Raw genomic sequence first — 25,047 nt, forward strand, 5'->3', positions numbered from 1 at the left:
ATGTATCTGCACAGCAAACAGTGATAGTCACTGAGCTGTCGCCTTGCCCAGCAACTGATCCAGTTTAAGCACACACTAACGACGCAAAATACTAGGCTACTCTCGAAACATCCAAGAGCAGCCCTCGTACGACCCATTGCGTGTTTGCCCCTCGTTGGACATTCCAAATAAAAAGCAAGTCAGGTCAGTTTATGTTAAACATAGCACGTTGATTCTTTTTATTATCAGTAACAAGTTGGTTCTATTTGAAGGTCCGTCCTTCTGTCCCCATCTCCTCCATTGCAATCTCTAATAACACAGTGTGAGGAGCTCACGGAGCTTCTTCGCCATTAAGATTGAGACACTCTAATCAACTGACTCTTCTGCTTCCCTTTTAATGAATATCTTGAAGGAATAAAAGGACGATTGAGAGGGGGAGAGGTTTAGGAAGGAAACTGCAATGGTGGCTGGGAGTGCGGACATCAAACTGAACGCTGAGGAAGTTGGAATGAAATGCGTGCAGAGTTGTGAGGCTGGAGGCGATCGCAGAGATAGGGCGGGGTGAGATCATGAAGGGGTTTGAGAACAAGGGTAAGGAAATTAAAATGTTGATTCGTAAACAGTAGCATTTGTAGGTCAGTGAGCACAGCAGTGATGGTTGGACAGGATTTGACATGAGTAAGTACACTCACAGCTGGAGTACTGTGTGCAGTTTTGGGCGCCGCACTTGCACAAGGATATTTTGGCCTTGGAGGGAGTGCAGAGGAGGTTCACTAGGCTGATACCGGAGATGAGGGGGTTGGACTATGAAGAGAGACTAAATAGACTGGGTCTGTACTCGTTGGAGTTTAGAAGGATGGAGGGGGATCTTATAGAGACGTATAAGATAATGAAGGGGATGGATAGGGTAGAGGTAGAGAGATTCTTCCTGCTTAGAAAGGATAGCAGGACTCGAGGACACAGCCTTAAGATAAGGGGGGGGGCAGTTTAGATCGGAGTTGAGGAGGAACTTCTTCACTCAAAGGGTGGTGAATCTCTGGAATTCTCTGCCCGTTGAAGTGGTGGAGGCTACCTCGCTAAATATTTTTAAGACGCGGGTTGATGGGTTTTTGATAAGAGAGGGGATTAAGGGTTATGGGGAGAGGGCGGGAAAGTGGAACTGAGCCACAACAGATCAGCCATGATCTTATTGAATGGCGGGGCAGGCTCGAAGGGCTAGATGGCCTACTCCTGCTCCTATTTCTTATGTTCTTATGTACACAGCAGAATTGTGGATGACCTCAAGATTACAGACATGTTGAAAGATGGAGACCAACCAAGGGTGTGTTAGGTTAGATGGTGTTTACTTATTAGTCACAAGAAGGCTTACATTAACATTGCAATGAAGTTCCTGTTTGAACATCCCCCAGTCGCCACACTCGGGTGCCTGTTCGGGTTCACTGAGGGAGAATTTAGCACGGCCAATTGTAGTAGGGAATGAGTTAATGAACTTTGTAATACTTGAGAGAATGAGAAAAAATATCCGGTGCTCTAAATGTAGCCTGTTTTCATATATTTCAGATAAATGTAACTTTGTTTTTGTGTGCCCAGACTGCTCAGTGACCTTGTACACAAGTTTCAAGTGACCCAGACAAGGAGATAACAGCTGCTCTTGCCATAGTACACAAGTTTTATGATAACTCTGCTTAGAAATGTAGTTGACCCAGCTTGTAGTTATATTGTGTCTTCAATTTCATGGACTTTTGCCTAACAAAGTGAAGCCTGCATAAGAACATAAGAACATAAGAAATAGGAGCAGGAGTAGGCCATCTAGCCCTTCGAGCCTGCCCCGCCATTCAATAAGATCATGGCTGATCTGTCGTGGCTCAGTTCCACTTTCCCGCCCTCTCCCCATAACCCTTAATCCCCTCTCTTATCAAGAACCCATCAACCCGCTTCTTAAATATATTTAGCAAGGCAGCCTCCACCACTTCAACGGGCAGAGAATTCCAGAGATTCACCACCCTTTGAGTGAAGAAGTTCCTCCTCAACTCCGTTCTAAACCGCCTCCCCTTTATCTTGAGGCTGTGCCCCCTAGTCCTACTGTCTTTTTTGAGCGGGAAGAGTCTCTCCACCTCTATCCTATCCATCCCATTCATCATCTTATACGTCTCAATGAGATCTCCCCTCATTCTTCTAAACTCTAACGAGTACAAGCCTAGTTTATTCAGCCTCTCCTCATAGCTCAACCCCCTCAACTCCGGTATCAGCCTAGTAAACCTCCTCCGCACTCCCTCCAAGGCCAAAATATCCTTGCGCAGGTGCGGCGCCCAAAACTGCACACAGTACTCCAGCTGCGGCCTCACCAATGCCCTATACAGCTGCAGCAAGACCTCCCTACTTTTATATTCAATCCCCTTCGCTATGAAGGCCAGCATCCCATTCGCCTTCCTGACCACCTGCTGCACCTGCAAGCTGGGTTTTTGCGACTCATGCACAAGGACCCCGAGGTCCCTCTGCACCGTCGCCTGCTGCAGTTTTTCGCCACGTAAGTAACAGTCCTTCCTACCATTCTTCCTACCAAAGTGGACCACCTCACACTTGCCAACATTAAATTCCATTTGCCATTTCCTGGCCCATTCGCCCAGCCTATCTAGATCCTTCTGCAGACTCTCCACACCCTCCGCACAATTTGCCTTTCCCCCAATCTTGGTGTCATCAGCAAATTTCGACACCCTACACTCGGTTCCCTCCTCCAGATCATCTATATAAATGGTAAATAGCTGAGGGCCCAGCACCGACCCCTGGGGCACCCCACTAGTCACCAACCGCCAATCCGAATAGCACCCATTGACCCCCACTCTCTGCCTCCTATTTGACAACCAATCCTCTATCCACGCTAACACCCTACCCCCAACTCCATGTCCCCTGACCTTCTGCAATAACCTCTTGTGAGGTACTTTGTCAAACGCCTTCTGAAAATCCAGAAAGACCACATCCACCGGCTCTCCTCTATCCACCGCCCTAGACACATCCTCATAGAACTCCAGTAAATTTGTCAGACACGACTTCCCTTTAATGAAACCGTGTTGCGTCCGCCCTATCAAGCAATTCCCTTCAAGATGCCTCACAATTTCCTCCTTAATGACGGATTCTAACATTTTACCTACCACAGACGTTAAACTAACCGGCCTATAATTCCCCGCCTTTTGCCTGGCACCCTTCTTAAACAACGGCGTAACATTAGCCGTTTTCCAATCTTCCCACGATGGAGGACAACCCACAGTCTGGGAACCTGCTGACAATGAGAAGGTGTGTACGTGACTGGGGGGGTATAAATATATGCTCTTAACTTGTGTTCGGTGAGATGCCTGGGGAACCGCTGTTAGGTGCCAGGTGTGTCTCCCCAAAGCTTTTGAATAAACTGCTGTACTCTGACTCACAATTAGTCTCAGAGGTATCTTTGCCTACAACGCCAATGCACCTAACCGCCATGCCTTTTGGGCTGTGGGAAGAAACCGGACGAAAATGCAGATGTATGGGATTGGGGATGATCTAGGAAATTGGATCAGGAATTGGCTAGCGGATAGGAGACAGAGGGTGGTGGTTGATGGTAAATGTTCGTCATGGAGTTCGGTTACGAGTGGTGTGCCTCAGGGATCTGTTTTGGGGCCACTGCTGTTTGTAATTTTTATTAATGATCTGGATGAGGGTATAGTTGGGTGGATTAGTAAATTTGCTGATGACACCAAAGTCGGAGGTGTGGTAGATTGTGAGGAAGGGTGTCATAGTTTGCAGGGAGACTTAGACAGGTTGCAGAGCTGGGCCGAGAGGTGGCGGATGGAGTTTAATGCAGAGAAGTGTGAGGTAATTCACTTTGGCAGGAATAACAGATGTGTCGAGTATAAGGCTAACGGGAGGACTTTGAATAGTGTGGATGAGCAGAGGGATCTAGGTGTATGTGTACATAGATCCCTGAAAGTTGGGAATCAAGTAGATAAGGTTGTTAAGAAGGCATACGGTGTCTTGGCGTTTATTGGTAGGGGGATTGAATTTAGGAGTCGCAGCGTCATGTTGCAACTGTACACAACTCTGGTGCGGCCGCACTTGGAGTACTGTGTGCAGTTCTGGTCCCCACATTACAGGAAGGATGTGGAGGCTTTGGAGAGGGTGCAGAGGAGGTTTACCAGGATGTTGCCTGGTATGGAGGGGAGGTCCTATGAGGAGAGGCTGAGGGATTTGGGTTTTTTACCCAGAGGGTGGTGAGGGATTGGAATGCCCTGCCTGCTGCAGTTGTAAATGCGCCTAGTTTGGGGGCGTTTGAGAGATCCGTGGTTAGGTTTATGGACGAAAAGGGATTGGTTTAGGTTAGTGGGTCATTGTTTTGTAACTGGTCGGCGCAACATCGTGGGCCGAAGGGCCTGTTCTGCGCTGTAATGTTCTATGTTCTATGTTCTATGCAAACTCCACATAGATAGTGACCCAAGCCAAGAATTGAACCCGGTATCTAGTGCTGTGAGGCAGCAGTGCTAACCACTGTTGCCACCGTGCAGTTAAGTCTAAAGATATCAAAGGAATGGGTGACGATTTCAGCAGCAGATGAACTGACACTAGAGCGGGGTTGGATGATGATGGATGTAAAAGTGGTCTTTGGTAATGAAGTGCATTTGTGGTCAGATTCTCAGGTTGGGGTGAAATATTTTGCAGCAGTTGTGAACAGTCTGGGTCGGTCTCAAGACAATTTCCAAGGAGTGAAGTTTGTGGCAGAGAGCAGGGGAAAAAAATAGCTTGTTTTCCCAAGATTAAAATGGAAGAAATTTCTAGCCCAGAGCTGGAGAGATTTATCAGGGAATCAAAGGATTCGGGGATGGGTTGGGAAATTGGAGATAAAACCAAGGTTAGCCGCAACGGTAGTGAATGAATGAGTAGGCTCAGTGGGGCTTATAGTTTAGTCCCATTCCGATTTTATGTGTTCTTAAAGAGGATAGAGCTGTGTGTAGACCCAGACTGGTTGGCAGGCTCTCTTCCCTGAAGGACAAGTGAACCAGTTGGAGCTTTCTGACCATCCAGCTTCTTTCATGGTTGTGTTTTCCTCGTGCCCGACCCACAAATGATCAGATTCATTCAGTTCAATTTCACAAGCCGCCTCTAAAGAACGAAGAACAACACAGCACAGGAAACAGGCCCTTCGGCCCGCCAAGCCCGTGCCGCCCAGTGAGTGCCTCATTCCAATCCCTCTTCTACCTACGACTTTTGTCTACATCTCATGGACTCCACAATAAAGGGGTGCAAATTTAGAGAATTATACGTGCGCCAGATTAAGGGAGATCCAATTTAGGGACAATTTATTGACACCAATCAGCCTAAAATCAGTTTTTGGGGTGTGGGAGGAAACCGGAGCAGCCGGAGAGAAAACCCACGCAAGCACGGGGAGAATGTGCAAACTCCCCACAGACACCGACCCAAGTTGGAGATCCGAGCCGGGTCCCTGTAACTGCACAGCAGACAGTGATAGCCACTGAGCTGTCTTGTTGCCCGTCAGATGGTCCAGTTTTAAGCGTACACTAATGGACATGAAGCACTAGGCAACTCTCGAAGCAACATCCAAGAGCAGCCCTCGCACGACCCACCGCGTGTACGCCCCTCGTTGGCCAACAAGGCCGACCGAATTGCCTGTGGATGTAAAAAAGAGACATCAATAAACGTACACAGCTTACACAGACATTCACGGAAGACCCCCAGTAGCTCCAACATGAGAGACAGGTGAGCCATAAAATATGTTGGATGGCCCATAGGAATCTATTAATTCCCAGGAATGTCCTGAGGCTCTTGATCCTTAACTGGAACATTCTTTTGTATCCCTCCATCTCTAGTTTGCTCATCTAGGTAAGCCTTAAGCAACTCTAGTGTGCCTGCCTCCACCGCCCTACTTGGCAATGCATTCCAGGCCCGTTTTTTGTGCTTTTGTGGGTTCTCTCTCACATCCTTTTTTTTGTTGTAAATCGATTCGCAGGACGTCAGAAGGAAAGGGTTTCCAGTTGGAAAAATCAAACCAAACGTCACGTCAGGATCTGAATATCATCGGATGCAAGAAAATAGCAATCTTCACAGCGTGGAGAACTCATGGAAATCTGGGGACTGTGGGCAGGGATTCAGATCCCTGTCTGAGCTGGAAACTCATCGACCCAGTGACACTTGGGAGAAGCTATTCACCCAACCTGAGTGTTGGAAGGGATTCACTCAATCATCTGTTTTCCAGACACACCAACGCACACACTCACACACACACACTGGGGAGAGGTCATTCAGCTGCCCTGAATGTGGGAAGGGACTCACTCGATCATCTGGGCTGCAACAACACCAGCGAGTTCACACTGGGGAGAGGCCGTTCATCTGCTCCAAGTGTGGGAAAGGTTCATCAACTCTGCTGAAACATACATAAACGTAAGAAACATAAGAAATAGGAGCAGGAGTCGGCCATCTAGCCCTTCGAGCCTGCCCCGCCATTCAATAAGATCATGGCTGATCTGTCGTGGCTCAGTTCCACATTCCCGCCTTCTCCCCATAACCCTTAATCCCCTCTCTTATCAAAAACCCATCAACCCGCGTCTTAAAAATATTTAGCGAGGCAGCCTCCACCACTTCAACGGGCAGAGAATTCCAGAGATTCACCACCCTTTGAGTGAAGAAGTTCCTCCTCAACTCCGTTCTAAACCACCCCCCCTTTATCTTGAGGCTGTGCCCCCTAGTCCTACTGTCCTTTCTGAGCAGGAAGAGTCTCTCCACCTCTATCCTATCCATCCCATTCATCATCTTATACGTCTCAATGAGATCTCCCCTCATTCTTCTAAACTCTAACGAGTACAAGCCTAGTTTATTCAGCCTCTCCTCATAGTTCAACCCCCTCAACTCCGGTATCAGCCTAGTAAACCTCCTCTGCACTCCCTCCAAGGCCAAAATATCTTTGCGCAGGTGCGGCGCCCAAAACTGCACACAGTACTCCAGCTGCGGCCTCACCAATGCTCTATACAGCTGCAGCAAGACCTCCCTACTTTTATATTCAATCCCCCTCGGTATGAAGGCCAGCATCCCATTCGCCTTCCTGACCACCTGCTGCACCTGCAAGCTGGGTTTTTGCGACTCATGCACAAGGACCCCGAGGTCCCTCTGCACCGTCGCCTGCTGCAGTTTTTCTCCACATAAGTAATAGTCCTTCCTACCATTATTCCTACCAAAGTGGACCACCTCGCACTTGCCAACATTAAATTCCATTTGTCAGTTCCTGGCCCATTCGCCCAGCCTATCTAGATCCTTCTGCAGACTCTCCACACCCTCCGCACAATTTGCCTTTCCACCAATCTTGGTGTCATCCGCAAATTTCGACACCCTACACTCGGTTCCCTCCTCCAGATCATCTATATAAATGGTAAATAGCTGAGGCCCCAGCACCGACCCCTGGGGCACTCCACTAGTCACCAACCGCCAATCCGAATTGCACCCATTGACCCCCACTCTCTGCCTCCTATTTGACAACCAATCCTCTATCCACGCTAACACCCTACCCCCAACTCCATGTCCCTCGACCTTCTGCAATAACCTCTTGTGAGGTACTTTGTCAAACGCCTTCTGAAAATCAAGAAAGACCACATCCACCGGCTCTCCTCTATCCACCGCCCTAGACACATCCTCATAGAACTCCAGTAAATTTGTCAGACACGACTTCCCTTTAATGAAACCGTGTTGCGTCTGCTCTATCAAGCAATTCCCTTCAAGATGCCTCGCAATTTCCTCCTTAATGACAGATTCTAACATTTTACCTACCACAGACGTTAAACTAACCGGCCTATAATTCCCCGCCTTTTGCCTGGCACCCTTCTTAAACAACGGCGTAACATTAGCCGTTTTCCAATCTTCCGGCACTTCCCCGGAATCCAGCGACGTCTGGAAAATAACCACCAAGGCATCCACTATCACCTCCGCCATTTCTTTCAGAACTCTCGGATGCATTCCATCCGGTCCTGGGGACTTGTCCACAATCAGCCCCTACACTCGGTTCCCTCCTCCAGAACATCTATATAAATAGCTGAGGCTATTTTTTTTTTAACTGGGGAAGTGTGAGAGTGGTGATTACAGCAGGAGACAGAGTGGCCGTGTGAATTTAAACTGAGACTTTAATGTGTCAATGAGTCCAGCAAGACTTCAAAGAGATGCTTACTCAACACAATTTAGTAGGGGTGGGTACAGAACAGAAATAGATCTGAATGGGCTGTTAGTGATCAATTGAGTATGAAAAGCTGGGAATGGAATTAAAAAGTAGAACCGACAAGGTGGTTATCTCTAGGCTACTGCCTGAACCGAGTGCAGACGGGTGTAAGGATTAAGGAAGTGAATGGGTGGCTCAGGGATTGGTGTGGGAGGAATGGGTTTGAATTTATGGGGCATTGGCACCAGTATTGGGGTAGGTGGGACCTGTTTGGGCGGGATGGGGTTGGTCTGAACCGGGCTGGGACCAGAGTCCTGGCGAATCGTGTAAATAGGACTGTAGACAGGGCTTTAAACTAATTGGGGGGGGGGGGAGGGTGTGAGGGTAGGTGAAATTACGGGGTCTAGAGTAAAGGAGAGGGTACAGGTAAGGGAAGAGGCCAAGGATATCCCAATAATAGAGGGAGTAGGGGGCGTGAGTATAGTTGGTGGCGTTGCGGCAAATAAGGTCCAGGTGAAGGCTGGGATGAAGGCACTTTATCTGAATGCACGAAGCATTCGGAATAAAGTGGATGAGCTGGTGGCGCAGATCAGCACAAATGGATACGATCTGGTGGCCATTACGGAAACGTGGCTGCAGGGTGACAGGGACTGGGAGCTGAATGTCCAGGGCTATCAAGTGTTTAGGAAGGATAGGCAGGAGGGAAAAGGGGGGGGCGTAGCTCTGCTGATTAAGGATAGCATCAGGGTGGTAGCAAGGGATGATATAGGAACCAAAGAGCAGAACGTGGAATCGTTGTGGGTGGAGATTAGGAACAGCAAAGGGAGGAAGACGCTGGTGGGTGTCGTCTATAGGCCCCCGAATAATGATCTGGAGGTGGGGCGGGCTGTTAACGCGCAAATAAGTGCGGCGTGCAGGAATGGGACAGCCGTAGTTATGGGGGATTTCAATCTACATATAGATTGGTCGACCCATGTTGGACGTGGGGGGCTCAAGGAAGAGTTCTTGGAATGCTGCCGGGATAGTTTCCTTGAACAGTGTGTGTTGGAGCCGACGAGGGAGCGAGCTGTCTTGGATCTGGTGCTATGTAATGAGGCGGGTAGAATTAGGGACCTTGCGGTGAAGGATCCTCTTGGGGAGAGTGATCATTGTATGGTGGAGTTTCTGGTGCAGATGGAGGAGGAGAAAGTGGGTTCCTGGACACGCGTCCTTTGTTTGAACAGAGGGGAGTACGGTAGGATGAGAGAAGAATTGGCGAATGTGGACTGGGGGAGCGCGTTGGAAGGTAGGTCTGCTGAGGAGCAGTGGAGGATCTTTAAGGAGATCTTTCTTGGTGCTCAGCAGAAATTTATTCCGATGGTTAAAAAAAGATCATAGGAGGAGAGATAATCAGCCGTGGATAACGAAGGAGGTAAAGGAGAGTATTAAATTAAAAGCGGATGCGTTTAGAGTAGCTAAGAGTAGTGGGCGAGAAGAGGATTGGGAGAGGTTTAAATATCAACAAAGAATGACAAAGAAGTTGATAAAGGAGGGTAGGAGAAACTATGAAGTTGGGCTAGCGCTTAATATAAAAAAGGATAGCAAGAGTTTTTATAAATATATAAAAAGGAAGAGGCTGGCTAGGGTGAACGTTGGACCCTTAGAGGATGAGAGGCGGGACTTAGTGGTAGGGGATGGGGATATGGCTGAGGTCTTGAATAACTTTTTTGTTTCGGTCTTCACGGAGGAGGACGTGAATAATTTGCCGGGTGTTAGCGATGGAAAGATGGTAGGAGTGGAGGGTCTCAATGACATTATTGTTACTAGGGAGGCGGTGCTCGACAGACTGGAGGGACTGATTGTGGACAAGTCCCCAGGACCGGATGGAATGCATCCAAGGGTTCTGAAAGAAATGGCGGAGGTGATAGTGGATGCCTTGGTGGTTATTTTCCAGACGTCGCTGGATTCAGGGGAAGTGCCGGAAGATTGGAAAATGGCTAATGTTACGCCGTTGTTTAAGAAGGGTGGCAGGCAAAAGGCAGGGAATTATAGACCGGTTAGTTTAACGTCTGTTGTAGGTAAAATGTTAGAATCCGTCATCAAGGAGAAAATAGCGAGGCATCTTGAGGAGAATTGTTTGATAGAGCAGACGCAGCACGGTTTCATTAAGGGGAAGTCGTGTCTGACAAATTTACTGGAGTTCTATGAGGATGTGTCTAGGGCGGTGGATAGAGGAGAGCCGGTGGATGTGGTCTTTTTTGATTTTCAGAAGGCGTTTGATAAGGTACCTCACAAGAGGTTATTACAGAAGGTCAGGGGGCATGGAGTTGGGGGTAGGGTGTTAGCGTGGATAGGGGATTGGCTGTCAAATAGGAGGCAGAGAGTGGGGGTCAATGGGTGCTATTCGGATTGGCGGTTGGTGACTAGTGGAGTGCCCCAGGGATCAGTGCTGGGGCCTCAGCTATTTACCATTTATATAGATGATCTGGAGGAGGGAACCGAGTGTAGGGTGTCAAAATTTGCTGATGACACCAAGATTGGTGGAACGGCAAATTGTGCGGAGGGTGTGGAGAGTCTGCAGAAGGATCTAGATAGGCTGGGCGAATGGGCCAGGAAATGGCAAATGGAATTTAATGTTGGCAAGTGTGAGGTGGTCCACTTTGGTAGGAAGAATGGTAGGAAGGACTATTACTTACGGGGCGAAAAACTGCAGCAGGCGACGGTGCAGAGGGACCTCGGGGTCCTTGTGCATGAGTCGCAAAAACCCAGCTTGCAGGTGCAGCAGGTGGTCAGGAAGGCGAATGGGATGCTGGCCTTCATAGCGAGGGGGATTGAATATAAAAGTAGGGAGGTCTTGCTGCAGCTGTATAGGGCATTGGTGAGGCCACAGCTGGAGTACTGTGTGCAGTTTTGGGCGCCGCACTTACGCAAGGATATTTTGGCCTTGGAGGGAGTGCAGAGGAGGTTTACTAGGCTGATACCGGAGTTGAGGGGGTTGAGCTATGAGGAGAGGCTGAATAAACTAGGCTTGTACTCGTTAGAGTTTAGAAGAATGAGGGGAGATCTCATTGAGACGTATAAGATGATGAATAGGATGGATAGGACAGAGGTGGAGAGACTCTTCCCGCTCAGAAAGGACAGTAGGACTAGGGGGCACAGCCTCAAGATAAAGGGGGGGGCGGTTTAGAACGGAGTTGAGGAGGAACTTCTTCACTCAAAGGGTGGTGAATCTCTGGAACTCAAAGTGGTGGAGGCTGCCTCACTAAATATTTTTAAGAAGCGGGTTGATGGGTTCTTGATAAGAGAGGGGATTAAGGGTTATGGGGAGAGGGCGGGAGTGTGGAACTGAGACACGACAGATCAGCCATGATCTTATTGAATGGCGGGGCAGGCTCGAAGGGCTAGATGGCCTACTCCTGCTCCTATTTCTTATGTCCTTAAAAATAATATATGCATACTGTTGTCATGAGTAAAGTGTGATTAAAGTGAATTTACTTTTCTTTCATATTTTGTATATAACATATTATTTTATATATTTTATATTACTTGGGGTCCGGGTCCACAGGACTCTTAAATCGGCCTTGCAGGTGGAGGATGTGGTCAAGAAGGCGTATGGTGTACTGGCCTTCATTAATCGAGGGATTGAGTTTAGGAGTCGGGAGGTAATGCTGCAGCTTTATAAGACCCTGGTCAAACCCCACTTGGAGTACCGTGCGCAGTTCTGGTCGCCTCACTACAGGAAGGATGTGGAAGCTATTGAGAGGGTGCCGAGGAGATTTACAAGGATGTTGCCTGGATTGGGAGGCATGCCTTATGAAGATAGGTTGAGGGAGCTTGGTCTCTTCTCCCTGGAGAGACGAAGGATGAGAGGTGACCTGATAGAGGTTTATAAGATGTTGAGAGGTATAGATAGGTTGGATTCTCGGAGGCTATTTCCCAGGGCTGAAATGGTCGCTACGAGAGGACACAGGTTTAAGGTGCTGGGGAGCAGGTACAGAGGAGATGTCAGGGGTAAGTTTTTCACTCAGAGGGTAGTGAGTGAGTGGAATCGGCTGCCGTCAGTGGTGGTGGAGGCAAACTCGTTGGGTCTTTTAAGAGATTTCTGGATGAGTACATGGGACTTAATAGGATTGAGGGTTATAGATAGGTATGGATATCATCAGCACAACTTGTGGGCTGAAGGGCATGTTTGTGCTGTAGTTTTTCTATGTTCTAATTCTGGGAGAGATTAGCTCTGAGGGAATTGGGTGAGAACAGAGAGATGAAAGGAAAAGAACATAGTTAATGGGTTACTGAAACCAACGAAGGGATTTGTTTCAGATCTCAACCCACAGCAGTAACAGTTGGTTGACTCCCAGAAAGCAGTATGAAGGAAGTTGGATTTGAAAAGGCTGGTTAACCTCAGAAGCAATACCAACAGGAGTAAAGGCACTGAATGGCTAAAAAAAATTATAGATCTTAAAATTTATAAGGTATTCTTGGACAGATTGGTGAAGGTAGTTAAATTAAGATTGTTTGGAACTGATTAAAGTATTGATATTGTGTGAAGCCATTGTATTATTTTAAGTTTAATCCTATTTCATTTGTTCCCTCCCCACAATTTCTTAATTAATATTTAGATTGCTATAAAACCATGGACAGTGAGAGCCTTTTTCCTCGGATGGTGATGGCTAGCACGTGGGGACATAGCTTTAAATTGAGGGGTGATAATTATAGGATGGATGTCAGAGGTAGGTTCTTCACTCAGAGGGTAGTAAGGGTGTGGAATGCCCTGCCTGCAGCAGTTGTGGACTCGCCAACTTTAAGGGCGTTCAAATGGTCAGTGGATGGGCATATGGATAACATTGGAATAGTTTAGGTTAGAGGGTCATTAGATTGGTTCCACTGGTCGGCACAACATTGAGGGCCGAAGGGCCTGTACTGCGCTGTAATGTTCTATCTTCTATGATAAGAAGTCTGGGACATAACTACCAGATTTCACAACCTCTCCTCATAATTCCCCTAGTCACCCACACCCCTGTTCGGGGTTACACTGAGGGAGAATTTAGCACGGCCCAATGCACCCCTAACCAGCAGGTCTTTCAGACTGTGGGAGGAAACCGGAGCACCCAGAGGAAACCCACACAGAGACGGGGAGAACGTGCAAATGCCGCACAGACAGTGACCCGAGCCCTGGGGAATAGAACCCGGGTCCCTGGCGCTGTGAGACAGCAGCGCTAACCCACTGTCACCGTGCTGCCGGGGAATCGAACCCGGGTCCCTGGCGCTGTGAGACAGCAGCGCTAACCCACTGTGTCACCGTGCTGCCGGGGAATAGAACCCGGGTCCCTGGCGCTGTGAGGCAGCAGCGCTAACCCACTGTGTCACCATACACACACAATGACTCTCACTGGGGTACGGGTCCCACACACACTGACTCTCACTGGGGTACGGGTCCCACACACACTGACTCTCACTGGGGTACGGGTCCCACACACTGACTCTCACTGGGGTACGGGTCCCACACACACTGACTCTCACTGGGGTATGGGTCCCACACACACTGACTCTCACTGGGGTACGGGTCCCACACACACTGACTCTCACTGGGGTACGGGTCCCACACACACTGACTCTCACTGGGGTACGGGTCCCACACACACTGACTCTCACTGGGGTACAGGTCCCACACACACTGACTCTCACTGGGGTACGGGTCCCACACACACTGACTCTCACTGGGGTATGGGTCCCACACACACTGACTCTCACTGGGGTACGGGTCCCACACACACTGACTCTCACTGGGGTATGGGTCCCACACACACTGACTCTCACTGGGGTACGGGTCCCACACACACTGACTCTCACTGGGGTACGGGTCCCACACACACTGACTCTCACTGGGGTACGGGTCCCACACACAATGACTCTCACTGGGGTACGGGTCCCACACACACTGACTCTCACTGGGCTACAGGTCCCACACACACTGACTCTCTATGGCTTTAAATTAAGGGGGGGTAGTTATAGGACGGATGTCAGAGGTAGGTTCTTTACCCAGAGGGTGGTGAGGGATTGGAATGCCCTGCCTGCTGCAGTTGTAAATGCGCCTAGTTTGGGGGCGTTTAAGAGATCCGTGGATAGGTTTATGGATGAAAAGGGATTGGTTTAGGTTAGTGGGTCATTGTTTTTTAACTGGTCGGTGCAACATCGTGGGCCGAAGGGCCTGTTCTGCGCTGTAATGTTCTATGTTCTAAGATACAAATGGAAAGTCAGATTTGTTGTGTATTTGGGATATTGCTGTGTGTGACATGGACCCTTTAAGACGACAGTCACGTGATCACTCTGCGGCATCTTTGGGTCTCTCCAGGCTTGTTGGCGAATCGAAACCTGCGGAGTGCACATCTAAAAACAAACCGGGCTTTATTCAATCTTGTGTGGACCTCTTAAATTGTCTCGAGCCCTGCATTGCTCCCCAACACAGTAAGAAGCCTCACAACACCAGGTTTAAGCCCAACCAGTTTATTTGATAGTAGTCCCACAAGCTTTCGTCAGGTGTGTGGAAGGTTCTCTAAGAAGACTCCCCACCTCCATCCCCCACAACCACAGACAGTACAACATTGAGTATAAACTGTGCCCTTAACATTTAAATAAACTCCAGCTTAGTTATAGGAGTTAGCATTCTAGATAAAAGTCAACTTCCCTAGATCTCTAGGCTGGGAGAGACACTCTGGAAGATATGGGAGCTGGAACTTGTCCACGACAGCAACTGAGAGTTAGAATGAAACAAAGATCCAAAAACAGAACAGTTGGTAACAGGACATCAATTAATCTCTTCTGATCCTGCAGAAATCAAGGACTTGACACATTGCGTTTGAAACAATTATTTAACAGACGTCAAGATATTAAACTCCAGTCCAGTTACAGAGATTAGTACCAATAGAAATAAACCCCAATTTTCAGAATAAACATGGTTCAATTCTGGGTGTGATTAACAGTGACAGTAACAGCTGAATCAAATACATTAAGAGGAACGGTGGGTAAATATGAATTATTTCTGCTGGTTTGAAAGTCTAGGAATCAGTGGCATTGTCTTAAAGTTCGAAGCAGACCCTTCATCAGTGAAATGACACAGGAGACAGATACAAGCCATTGGACACAACCAGTCCAGCTCAGTGTTTCCGCTCCAAAGGAGCTTCCTCCAATCTTTCCGCATCTCACTCTCTCATTGTAATCCTCTCATTTCCCCTTAAATACTTACATACATATGGACATGTGAAATAGCAGCAAAAATAGACCATTTAGCCCCTCAAGCCTGCTCCACCATTCAATAAGATCATGACTGGTCTATGTGTGTTCAGTTCCACATTCCCCATTTATCCCCAATAATCTCTGATTCTCTTGCCTAACAAGAGCCTACCGCTGCCTTATCTGCTCATAATGTGGATGTGCCGGCGTTGGACTGGGGTAAACACAGTAAAAAGTCTGACAACACCAGGTTTTAGTCCAACCGATTTATTTAATAGTAAATTCACTAGCTTTCGGGTTAGCCCCTTCGTCAGGTGAATTGAGAACTCTCCATTCACCGGACGAAGGGGGTAACCCCGAAAGCTAGTGAGTTTACTATCAAACAAATCGGTTGGACTGAAACCTGGTGTTGTCAGACTGTTATCTGCTCATAGACAGCACGGTGGCACAGTGGTTAGCACTGATGCCTCACAGCACCAAGAACCCGGGTTCGATTCCCGGCTTGGGTCACTGTCTGTGCGGACTCTGCACATTATCCCCATGTCTGTGTGGGTTTCCTCCGGGTGCTGCAGTTTCCTCCCACTGTCCGAAAGAGGTGCTGGTTAGGTGCATTGGCTATGCTAAATTCTCCCTCAGTGTACCCACATGGAGTACTGGAGTGTAGCGACTAGTGGATTTTGACAGTAACTTCATGGCAGTGTTAATAAAAACATAAGAAATAGGAGCAGGAGTAGGCCATCCAGCCCTTCGAGCCTGCCCCGCCATTCAATAAGATCATGGCTGATCTGATAGTGGATCAGTTCCACTTTCCCGCTTTCTCCCCATAACCCTTAATTCCCTTGTCTGTCAAAAACCTATCTACCCGTGACTTAAATATATTCAGCGAGGTAGCCTCCACCACTTCAACGGGCAGAGAATTCCAGAGATTCACCACCCTTTGAGTGAAGAAGTTCCTCCTCAACTCCTTTCTAAACTGCCCCCCCCTTATCTTGAGGCTGTGCCCTCTAGTCCTACTGTCCTTTCTGAGCGGGAAGAATCTCTCTACCTCTACCCTATCCATCCGCTTCATTATCTTAGACGTCTCAATAAGATCCCCCCTCATCCTTCTAAACTCCAACAAGTACAGACCCAATATAACAGACCCTAATATAAGCCTATTTGTGGCATTAATAAATAAACTTTAAAAATATCCAAAGACCTCGCTTCCACTGCTTTCTGAGGCAAAGTTTCAAGGTCACATAACCCTCAGGGAAAACAATTCTCCTCATCTCTGTCCTATAAGGGTGACCCCTAATATTAAAACATGTGCCCCCTGGTTCTGAAATCCTCACAAGAGAAAACATCCCTTCCACATCTGCTTTGTCAATGCTGCTTAGGATCTTATAAACTTCAATGAAGTCATCCCTCAATCTTTTAAATGCCGGTGGAAACAAGCTCGGCCTTTCCAATCTTTCAATCGTCAGAATCCAGGCATTGCTGTGCAGATACATGGATTTGGGCCGGTGTCCGCGGCAGTTCGCGCATTCTCCCCGTGCTTGCGTGGGTTTTCTCCGGGTGCTCCGGTTTCCTCCCACACCCCAAAGATTAGGCTGGTTGGTGTAACAAACTGTCCCCAAATTAGTCTCCCCTCAATCTGGTTTCCAATGTGGAGTGCCATAAGCGTAGATAAGGGTCACGGGTGGAAGAGGGGACTCACAATGTTGAAATGGCGGCGCGGGCTTGTTGGGCCAAAGGGCCTGCTTTCCCATGCTGTGTTGTTCTTTGAACCACCTCCAAATCATTTACATCCTTCCTCAAATAAGGAGATCAGTGCTGCACACAGTGTTCAAAATGTGCTCTCCCACTTTGATGTTCAATTCTTCTCATAATATAAAAGAGTGGCCTTTGTGATTACGTGCTGTACCTGAATAGTAACTTCTTGTGACTCATGCTCAATAACACCTAGATCCCTCTGCACCTCAGCATTCTGCAGTTGTTCTCCATTTAAGTACATCCAAGTACATTTAAATATACCTATCCTAACTAAATATTTACATTTAAATACATCCATACTATTCCCTTCACCCACTCTTGAGTTATTGTCATGTGTATTAGCATACAGTGAAAAGTATTGTTTCTTGCGCGCTATACAGACCATACCGTTCACAGAGAAGGAAAGGCGAGAGTGCAGAATGTAGTGTTACAGTCATAGCTAGGGTGTAGAGAAAGATCGACTTAATGCAAGCTAAGTCCATTCAAAAATCTGATAGCAGCAGGGAAGAAGCTGTTCTCGAGTCGGTTGATACATGACCTCAGATTTTTGTATCTTTTTCCCGACGGAAGAAAGTAGAAGAGAGAAAGTCCGGGGTGCATGGCATCTTTAATTATGCTGGCTGCTTTAGTAGTGGGAAGTGTAGACAGAGTCAATGGATGGGAGGCTGGTTTGTGTGATGGATTGGGCTACATTCACGGCCTTTTGTAGTTCCTTGCGGTCTTGGGCAGAGCAGGAGTCCATACCAAGCTGTGATTCCACCAGAGAGAATGCTTTCTATGGTGCATCTGTACAAGTTGGTGAGAGTGGTAGCTAATATGCCAAATTTTGATGGTCTTCTGAGAAAGCATTGGTGGGCTTTCTTATCAATAGTGTTGGCATGGGGGGACCAGGATAGGTTGTTGGTGATCTGGACACTTAAAAAGTTGAAGCTCTTGATCCTTTCTACTTTGCCCCCATTGACGTAGACAGGGGCACGTTCTCCTTTACGCCTCCTGAAGTCAATGAACATCTCCTTCGTTTTGTTGGTATTGAGGGAGAGATTATTGTTGCCGCACTCTGTCTTTCATTGTTTGAGATCTGACCCACTACGGTGGTGTCATCAACAACCCTGCAAATCAAATTGGAGGGGAATTTGACCACACAGTCATGGGTATATCAGCAGAGTAGAACACAGCCTTGTGGGGCACCAGTGTTGAGAATGATCGTGGAGGAGGTGTTGTTGCCTATCCTTACTGATTGTGGTCCGTGAGTTAGGAAGTTCAGGATCCAGTTGCAGAGGGAGGTGCTGCGGCACAGACCACGGAGTTTGGAGATGAGTTTTGCGGGAATAATAGTGTTGAACGCTGAGCTGTAGTCAATAAATAGGAGTCTGACTTAGGTGTCCTTGTTATCTAGGTGTTCCAGGGTTGAGTGCAGGGCTAGAGAGATGGCGTCTGCTGTGGACTTGTTGCGGTGGTAGGCAAACTGTAGTGGATCTAGGTAGTCTGGGAGGCTGGAATTGATTCGTGCCGTGTCTAGCCTTTCGAAGCACTTCATAATGATGGATGTCTGAGCCACCGGCCGATAGTCATTAAGGCACACTGCCTGGTTTCTCTTAAGTACCAAGATGATGGTCATCTTCTTGAAGCAGATAGGGACCCCAGATTGTTGGAGAGGTTGAAAATGTTTGTGGATAACCCTGCCAGCTGACCCGTGCAGGATCCGAGTGCTCGTCCGGGTACCCCATCAGGGCCAGTTGCTTTCCGTAGCTTTGAGAAAGCTGCTCTAACACCTGCAATGGTGATCCCAGATACAGGTTCATCCAGGGCTTCCAGGGTGGAGGACATGCTCTCGCTGATCTCTTGCTCAAAACGGGCGTAGAATGTATTGAACTCATCAGGGAGAAGTGCATTGGAGCTGGCGATTTTACACACCTTCACCATTCTTACCATTCTCTGGTGAAGGAGTTTTTTTTCTGATTTCCCTACTGAATTTCTTGGTGACTATCTTATATTGATGGTCTCTGGTTTTACTCTTCCCCACAAGACGAAATGTTCTCTCTAAATCCTATTACAACCTTTCATCGTTCTAAACACTCAATTAGGTCAGCTTGTGCCTTTTTTTAAGAGACCCATCTGGAACGTGCATTAAACTTGTTTCCACTCACGTGCTTGGGGGCGGATTTTTGTATCAGAACGGAAGGGGTAACATTTGGAGATTCTCGATTCTCCACCAACTCCCATCCCCCTTCTTGCTGGTGGACCATGGAGGTGTCACTGCGTGTAATTTGCAAGTCAGTAAGGATTAATCAGCCCTTTCCAATCAGAGATGATAACTGGTGGAATCTATCAGGCATTAGGTTGTAGAGTTTGTACAAAACACAATTTAGGATTGATGTAAAAGTTCAGAATCTTGCTGCAAACCAATTTCTGATGAGGACTCCTGCATTATGTGGACTGATCATAGACAGACTGTAGTTCTTCAAGGGACATAAGAACATAAGAAATAGGAGCAGGAGTAGGCCATCTAGCCCCTTGAGCCTGCCCTGCCATTCAACAAGATCATGGCTGATCTGAAATGGATCAGTTCCAGTTCCTGCCTGCTCCCCATAACCCTTAATTCCCCTATCAGAAACCTATCTACCCGTGACTTTGATATATTCAGCGAGGCAGCCTCCACCACTTCAATGGGCAGAGAATTCCAGAGATTCACCACCCTTTGAGTGAAGAAGTTCCTCCTCAACTCCGATCTAAACTGCCTCCCCCCACCTTATTTTGAGGCTGTGCCCTCTAGTTCTGCTATCCTTTCTAAGCAGGAAGAATCTCTCTACTCTACCTTATCCAACCCCTTCATTATCTTGTAAGTCTCTATAAGATCCCTCCCTCAGCCTTCTAAACTCCAACGAGCACAGACCCAGTCTATTCAATCTCTCCTCATAGGCTAACCCCCTCATCTCCGGTATCAGCCTAGTGAACCTCCTCCGCACTCCCTCCAAGGCCAATACATCCTTGCAGGCATGAGAACACAATTAGCTGTGGATCCAGAATATTGAACTCCAGCCCTATTATATCAACAGAAATACAACCCAACTGTCAGAAATCCCTGTAATAGGAGTTTCCAAAAGTCATCACAGTCAGTCCAGGGTAGGAATTCAGAACCCACAATTCTCGTTTCTCTGGAACAGCTAGACCTTCGACCAGAGTGAATGAAGGGAGGGGCTGGAGGACAAAGCAAGAACAGCCGATCCAACAGGAAGACGCTCCATGAGATCCTGGTACTTTTTGGAAGTGAGGATGGAAAGACAGGGGAGAGGGAAATCACTTAAAATGAATTAACGCGTGTTAAAAATCCCTACAAGAGTACATATCGCAAAGCTGATTTATTTGACTTCTACTGAGAACACTGGACCTTGCGACTGGGTTGAGTTCAGGGCGGCTCTGTAACACAGTGGGTTAGCACTGTTGCTTCACAGCTCCAGGGTCCTGGGTTCGATTCCTGACTCGGGTCACTGTCTGTGTGGAGTTTGCACATTCTCCTCGTGTCTGCGTGGGTTTCCTCCCACAGTCCAAAGATGTGTGGATTAGGTTGATTGGCTATGCTAAGAAATTGCCCCTTAGTGTCCAGGGATGTGTAGGTTAGAGGGATTAGTGGGTATAATATGACGGGATAGGGGGGTAGGGCCTGAGTGGGATTGTGTTCGGTGCAGACTCGATGGGCCGAAGGGCCTCTTTCTACACTGTAGGGATTCTATGATCTAAATATGAGCAGAAACAGGCTCCAACAAGCATGCTTCTTCAGTCCTGGTAGTGACTGTCAGCAAAATCCAAGTCCTCTGCTTACTTGTGGACTCGCTGGTGTGTCAGCAGGGTGCAGGACCGACTGAACCCCTTCCCACACTGGGAGCAGGTGAACGGCCTCTCCCCAGTGTGAACCTGCTGGTGTGCAGTGAGTTGGGATGAGTGCCTGAACCCAGTCCCGCAGCTGAACGGTCTCTCGTCAGTGTGAACACGTTGATGGGACGTCAGCTCGTGGGAACTTCTAAAGCGCTTCTCGCACTCCGAGCATTTAAAAGCTCTCCCGGTGGTGTGAGCTCGCTGGTGTCTCAGCAGGTTGGACGAGCGAGTGAACCCCTTCCCGCAGTGGAAGCAGGTGAACGGCCTCTCCCCCGTGTGAATTCGCTGGTGTGTCCACAGGTCGGATAACTGAATGAATCTCTTGGCGCAGTGGGAGCAGGTGAACGGCCTCTCCAGCGTATGGACTTGCTGATGTCTCAGCAGGTCAGATGACCAAGAGAATCTCTTCCCGCACTCAGAACAGGCAAACGGCTTCTCTCCGGTGTGAATTCGCTGGTGCACCGTGAGTTGAGATGACTGCTTGAACCTTGTGCCACAGCGAGAGCACCTGAACGGTCTCTCGTCAGTGTGGACACGTTGATGCGACATCAGCTCCCGGGAACTTTTAAAGCACTTCCCACAGTCCGGGCACTGAAACGGTCTCTCCTCAGTGTGAACCCGCTGATGGGACATCAGCTCCCCGGAACTTTTAAAACACTTCTCGCACTCTGGGCATCGAAAGGGCCTTTTGTCGTTGTGAATGCGCCGGTGAGCCACCACATGGGATAACTGAGAGAATCTCTTGCCACATTCTGAGCAGGTGAAAGGCCTCTCTCCCGTGTGAACGCGCCGGTGCGTCTGGAGGGTGGATGACCGAGTGAATCCCTTCCCACATTCGGGGCAGGTGAAAGGCCTCTCCCCGGTGTGGCAGCGCCAATGTATCTCCAGCTTGGACGGGTAACTGAACCCCTTCCCGCAGTCCCCGCACTTCCACGGTTTCTCCCGGCTGTGAGTGTGTTTGTGCGCTGCCAGGCCAGATGACCGGCTGAATCCTCGTCCGCAGACGGGACACGTGTACGGTTTCTCCCCACTGCGAGCCGCGCTTTTGCCTTCCGTGTTCAAAGCCCAGTGATATTCAGGTTTTGACAAACTGGCCGGCTCCATCAGATCCTGGTGCGACGCTTGGTTTCGGTTTCCCAGCTGCAAATATTCTTCTTCTGAAACCCCCTGTGAAACTGATTTAAAACTGCAAAAAAGGAGGGAGTGAGAGGAAACCCACAAAAAAAGCAAATTCTCTCCTCCTGCTCCAGGGTCAGTCTCGTGAATTAATGATTTCTCATTAACAAACTGCATTTGCTTCCTGAAGCCACATCTGTCCAGTGGGGCCCTGGCACCAGGAGAAAGAGCTGCAGCTGCCGTTGTGTTGGGTGTTGAGGCGGTGCCACTAGTTTCTTATTGGGGGTTGTTGAGTCCTCCACTGGGGGTTGTTGAGTCCTCCACTGGGGGTTGTTGAGTCCTCCACTGGGGGTTGTTGAGTCATCCACTGGGGTTGTTGAGTCCTCCACTGGGGGTTGCTGAGTCCTCCACTGGGGGTTGTTGAGTCATCCACTGGGGTTGTTGAGTCCTCCACTGGGGGTTGTTGAGTCATCCACTGGGGGTTGTTGAGTCCTCCACTGGGGTTGTTGAGTCCTCCACTGGGGTTGTTGAGTCCTCCACTGGGGGTTGCTGAGTCCTCCACTGGGGGTTGTTGAGTCCTCCACTGGGGTTGTTGAGTCCTCCACTGGGGGTTGTTGAGTCCTCCACTGGGGATGCTGAGTCCTCCACTGGGGGTTGTTGAGTCCTCCACTGGGGGTTGCTGAGTCCTCCACCGGGGATGCTGAGTCCTCCACTGGGGATGTGGGACCTCCCCCTCCCACCCGCTGCCCCCTAACACCGCCTCCGCTTATCCACCTCCTCCCCGCCTGTCCCTGGACATGAGCCGCGCTGCTCATGCCCAACGTCACAATGCCCGGGGACTGATTGACAGTAGCTCCGGATCAATAGGAAGAGGGAGCGGGGCTGGAGGACCGCGAGCGGGCGCGGCTGGTCCTCCAACCCGTCGGAGCGAATGAGGGGGCGGGGCTGGAGGACCGAGCGGGAGGGGCGGCTGGTCCTCCAACCAATCGGACTGAATGAAGGGGGGGGGGGGGGGGGTTAAGGCCGTGCTGGGACATGCGCAATGCAGCTAATGGTGACATCTCGGATCTACAGCTGGTAAGAGGGGTATTAAAGGTTCGCAGCGAGCGACGGGTCTGGCAGGTGGGGGAAGAGGTTTTGTAAAATTGTTGTGCAAACACAAGCCCCTAACAAAAACTTCTCGGTTACCCTTTTCGTGCCGAGCTGGGCTGCAGCTCCGCATGTTCGGCCCCGGTTAACGTTCGCCATCTTTATTAGGGGCAATGTGCAGCAGAGCCCTTGCTTGGCTGCCATCTTTGTAGGGGGCAATGTAGACAATGAGTGGGAGGAGCTTGTTCCCCATTGTTCAGAATGGAGACAACTTGTCCATCAAACTGCATCAACCCTCTGAGTCCCAATGCCTATGTCTAATGTTAAAAGAAAGAAACAAATCCTGCTCTCCAGATCCCACTATCACATGGGATCTCCTGCTCCATGTACCTATAGATCTGCGTCTCAGTTCAGTCATACGAAGACCTATGGCAGAAACTCACCGCCCTGAGGAGACATCCTCCTCGAATCAAAGAACTGCTGATAATGACGAAGGGGCAATGTGCATTAGGGAATTACTGTGGACATCCTGGACCAGCAGAAGAGAGTGTTGTGAATTTCTATCCTGAACTGACAGCGATGTATTTTGTAATCATCTTTTACAGGGTATTAGAAGTGAACTTGCAGACAGGAAACTCCCAAACATCCCATCAGAATCTTGCAGGGTAACTCAGTTCACTAGGACCGGGATAATAGCATCCTATCAGTGTAAGCATTGAGTTCCAGGTCATTCCCACTCACTGTTTAAAATTTCATCCTCATATCTCCTCCACAGACCTTTCTCAAAATCTTAAATCTGCATCCTGTCATCCTTTTACAAATGGCTGATAGGAACAGCTTTTCTCCACCAACTTCTCTACACCTATTATAATCTCATACACCTCCATCAAATCTTCCCTCAACTTCGTTTACTCCAAGGAGAACAATACCAGTTTCTCCAGCCTAACATTGTGACTCGAATCCCTCATCCCTGGGACAATTCTGGTGAGTCTGCTCTGCACTCTCTCATAGAGCCTCACATCCTCCATAATGTGTGGTGATCACTGGTTTGCACAGACCCAGATATTCTGTGTTCCTGTCTGTGATCTCATCACACACCCACAATTAGGCGGTGACATCACCCTCGCTCCCTGGGTATGGGAGATTTTTCGTTAACTCTAGTACTTCTGGTGTCTTTCCAGCCACAGGCTTGAGGGTTTTGGGATTCGGTCAAAGTTCTGGCTGATATATAAAATATATATTCTTCACCCTTGCCTCTCCCACTTTACCCCTTTGTTCCCTCGCACTGTCTTCCCTTAAGGGCCAGAATTTTGTGTAGACCCAGACCGGAGGACAGGTTCCCTTCTGTGAAGGACGTTGGGTTTTGATGACAATCGAACAGTTTTCATGGTCACTTTTTCCTAGTGAATTTCTCACTGTCAGAGGTAAACAAAATTCCCACTGGACTGAACACGACTGTGACCTTACCCCCTTAAGTCAGACATCTGACAGCCTCTGACTCTCTCCTGTCATGGTTGAGTTGAACATACTTGAACTGGATAAGTGCATTAATTGTTTAGAAAGTGGAATTCCAGCTGACCTGCTCAAACAAGGAAAGTCCCATAAACTGTCCCAGCTTCATGACCTCCTCCTTCTCTGTTGTGAGGTTGTTGGTGTTCCTCATTTTGAGGATGATGTCTACTCAGGGTCGCGTGTTTCTCTCCTGGGTCTTTGTGTGACTGAGAAGGCAATTCTCGACCTGCTGATCTTTGGACTCATGGGGCAGGGTATCCACAATGTAATGGAATCCAAAGTGCTGGATTTACTCCCTTTTCTTTGCCTCTCTGCCACTGCACTGTTTCTTCATT

The 25,047-nt window shown here is 48.6% G+C and overlaps 2 protein-coding genes across 2 annotated transcripts in view; one reads left to right on the plus strand and one right to left on the minus strand.

Annotated features, from left to right (window-relative positions):
• Positions 1-22,465, minus strand: part of LOC145363544 (uncharacterized) — a 42,737-nt gene extending 20,272 nt beyond the window's left edge. The window contains exons 1-3 of the mRNA XM_080218731.1: positions 21,159-22,465; positions 20,943-21,083; positions 19,270-19,378 (exon numbers count right to left, since the gene is read on the minus strand). Of these exons, the coding sequence (XP_080074857.1) occupies positions 19,270-19,378; positions 20,943-21,083; positions 21,159-22,288 (1,380 nt within the window). The 5' untranslated portion in view covers positions 22,289-22,465. The remainder of the gene's footprint in view (positions 1-19,269; positions 19,379-20,942; positions 21,084-21,158) is intronic.
• The window catches only part of LOC145363670 (uncharacterized), a 39,205-nt gene continuing 23,564 nt past the window's right edge, over positions 9,407-25,047 (plus strand). The window contains exon 1 of the mRNA XM_080218886.1: positions 9,407-9,446. The gene's annotated coding sequence lies outside the window, so the exon portion shown is untranslated. The remainder of the gene's footprint in view (positions 9,447-25,047) is intronic.

Source organism: Carcharhinus amblyrhynchos, unplaced genomic scaffold, assembly GCF_965287045.1.
Source record: "Carcharhinus amblyrhynchos unplaced genomic scaffold, sCarAmb.v2.hapA scaffold_39, whole genome shotgun sequence".
NCBI lineage: Eukaryota > Metazoa > Chordata > Chondrichthyes > Carcharhiniformes > Carcharhinidae > Carcharhinus > Carcharhinus amblyrhynchos.